Source organism: Oncorhynchus clarkii, unplaced genomic scaffold (assembly GCF_045791955.1).
Source record: "Oncorhynchus clarkii lewisi isolate Uvic-CL-2024 unplaced genomic scaffold, UVic_Ocla_1.0 unplaced_contig_12549_pilon_pilon, whole genome shotgun sequence".
NCBI lineage: Eukaryota > Metazoa > Chordata > Actinopteri > Salmoniformes > Salmonidae > Oncorhynchus > Oncorhynchus clarkii.
This window is the reverse complement of record NW_027261107.1, coordinates 26,969-30,000: the sequence shown is the minus strand read 5'-3', so window position 1 is coordinate 30,000 and position 3,032 is coordinate 26,969. Positions and strand designations below refer to the sequence as shown.

The 3,032-nt window shown below is 45.7% G+C and overlaps 1 protein-coding gene across 1 annotated transcript in view; it reads right to left on the bottom strand.

Moving 5' to 3' along the window:
• The window catches only part of LOC139404862 (copine-4), an 84,120-nt gene extending 81,730 nt beyond the window's left edge, over positions 1 to 2,390 (bottom strand). The window contains exons 1-2 of the mRNA XM_071147394.1: positions 2,211 to 2,390; positions 785 to 856 (exon numbers count right to left, since the gene is read on the bottom strand). Coding sequence (XP_071003495.1) covers positions 785 to 856; positions 2,211 to 2,231 — 93 coding nt within the window. The 5' untranslated portion in view covers positions 2,232 to 2,390. The remainder of the gene's footprint in view (positions 1 to 784; positions 857 to 2,210) is intronic.
• Positions 2,391 to 3,032: the final 642 nt, after the last annotated feature.

Genomic DNA, 3,032 nt, shown 5'->3' with positions numbered 1-3,032 from the left:
CCAAGGAACTTGAAGCTTTCCACATTCTCCACTGCTGTCCCGTCGATGTAGATAGGGGGGTGCACCCTCTGCTGTTTCCTGAAGTCCATGATCATCTCCTTTGTTTTGTTGATGTTGAGTGAGAGGTTGTTTTCCAGGCACCACACTCCCATAGTCCACACCTCCTCCCTGTAGACTGTCTCATCATCGTTGGTAATTAAGTCTACTAGTGTTGTGTTGTCTACAAACTTGATGATTGAGTTGGATGCGTGCTTGGCCATGCAGTCATGGGTGAACAAGGAGTACAGGAGGGGGCTGAGCACGCACTCACCCTTGTTGAGGATCAGCGGAGTGGAGGTGATGTTTCCTACCTTTACCACCTGGGGGCGGCCCGTCAGGAAGTTCAGGACCCAGTTGCACAGGACGGGGTTCAGACCAGGGCCTCAAGCTTAATGACGAGCTTGGAGGGTACTATGGTGTTGAATGCTGAGCTGTAGTCAATAAACAGCATTCTTACACAGGTATTCCTCTTGTCCAGATTGGATAGGGCAGTGTGCAGAGTGATGGCGATTGCATCGTCTGTGGATCTATTGGGGCAGTAAGCAAATTGAAGTGGCTCTAGGGTGGTAGGTAAGGTAGAGGTGAAATGATCCTTGACTAGTCTCTCAAATCACTTCGTGATGAGTAATGATTAGTTACCTCTGCTGTGCTTTAGACAGACAGACAGACAGACAGACAGACAGACAGACAGACAGATAGAAATCTAGAGAGAGAGAGGGAGCTAGGTGACAGACAGGGGCCTTACCATGATGAAGGACTTGCTCACTGTGCTGCCCTGTTTGAGCAGTGGTTTGGTGAGCTTCCTCTGGGACACAATCTGTTTGGAGAGAGATAAGAGGTGAGACTCCCCTGACTCGGTGCCTCACATCAACAACACAGCAACTCAGGAGAACCAGAGGGGGGAAACTGGGACGAGGGAATCACCGGCAGTCAAAAATAAAGAAAGAAAAAAAGTGAATAGTTTTGCACAAATGTCTGAAGGAAAAGAGAGTGTGGTTGTATAGGGTGAGGTTGGGGAGTTCTGACGAGAAGTTTTGCCATAAACACATGCTGGAAAGATGCCATAAAATAATTGGATGCTGTGAGGCTTTCCACATTATGCAAGTAAGATGCAATGTGAGAGTCTTTGTAAAGGTTCAAAGCCCTCTCAGTAAATTCTCAATGCTGGAATTTTTGCATGGTACAGTAGGTCTATTGGATGATTTTGAGAATAAAATATGAAGTCAAACTGTAGAAATACAGTAAAACCCCTTGGCGAATCCTATTCACAATATAAGGTGTTTCTAAATGATGCCTCTTATTTGCATTGAGATGTGCCCACAGTCCCACCGTCTCCTTGTAGATACAACAGAGTGGAACAAAATGAACAGCTCATCCATTAGAACATCTCCCAGGAGTCAGAGGGAAAAGACAGAGAGATAGAGAGAGAGAGAGAGAGAGAGAGAGAGAGAGAGAGAGAGAGAGAGAGAGAGAAGGGGGAGAGAGGAAGGCAGAGAGTGGTACTTTGAAACTTGGATCAAACTCAAACTAAATACTGCAATTCATAACACATGAAATTAGTTTCTGGAGAATTCCTCAGTACAACTAGATGAAGATAGCAGGGCCTATGAACCATGTGTCAGCAGTGGTGGGGAAGAATCATTTGCTGTTGGCATAGACACACAATAATACCAGAGAGAGGCTCAGAAGGCTCAAACATTCCAGGCCCGCTGTCGTACCGGACGCCAACTGTTTCAGCCGACAGCTGCATGTATAGCAAAACACTCTTAATGAAAGTCTGGGGGATTATTTCATTACGTGCCTTATCGTTATTTGCACGTGGCATGTCATTTTATTGGAGACTGACTGTATGCAAACGTTACAGAGAGCTAATTTTTGCCGGTGAAAAGGGTTGATATAAAAACACACTACACTGCCCGACCAACTGCCACTAAACCACTTAACTCGCTTGTTTTTTTTACGTTACAGGAAATGACCCGTGCAGAGAGGGAGGGTGAGAGGTAGGTGTTGTCTTTCTTGAGTAAACAGTCTCACTGGGTCTACTAAAAAGCCTCTGCTAACTGCTTTTAATGGTCTCTAAGTTCAGCTCGGTCCAGCATTAGCACTTAGCACTTAGCATTGTGTCAGAGATAGCGTGTCGGAGTTAGTGTGGCATTGCCGTGAGAACACACCTGTCCCAGTGTGCACTCCATGGCCCCCAGAAAGTCAGCCTCCTTGATGCCGTTGTGATTGCTGCTGATGTCATAGAGCTCGTAACGTAGCCGCTGTACTTCCTCAAAGTAGAAGTCCACGGTGAAGACTTTAGAAAAGGTGGGGCTTATGGAGCTACGGATCACCTCTGTCCTGTCAACCTGCAGAGAGAGAGAGAGAGAGAGAGTGTGTGTGCCCAGTGGGTTTATTCCATTGGAGGCTCCTCAGAGAAGGACAGGGAGGACCATCATCCTCATTGAATTTCAGAAATAAATAAAATAGCGAAAACATCTAAAAAGTTATCACTTTAAACTAAATATATTCACTTCACCAAATAATTCATTAAAATACACTGTTTGCAATGAAGGTCTACAGTAGCCTCAACAGCACTCTGTAGGGTAGCACCATGGTGTAGACGGAGGACAGCTTGCTTCCGCCCTCCTCTGTATACATTGACTACAAAACAAAACCTACGGAACCCCTCGCCCTACCACTTGTCCTTCACCCAAATCCAGACAGATGATGTTCTGAAAGAACTGCAAAATCTGGATCCCTACAAATCAGCTGGGCTAGACAATCTGGACCCTCTCTTTCTAAAATAATCTGCCGAATTGTTGCAACCACTATTACTAGCCTATTCATCCTCTCTTTTGTATCCTCTGAGATCCCCAAAGACTGGAAAGCTGCCCTCCCCTCTTCAAAGGGGGAGACACTCTAGACCCAAACTGTTATAGACCTACAGTGGGGAGAACAAGTGTTTGATACACTGACAATTTTGCAGGTTTTCCTACTTACAAAGCATG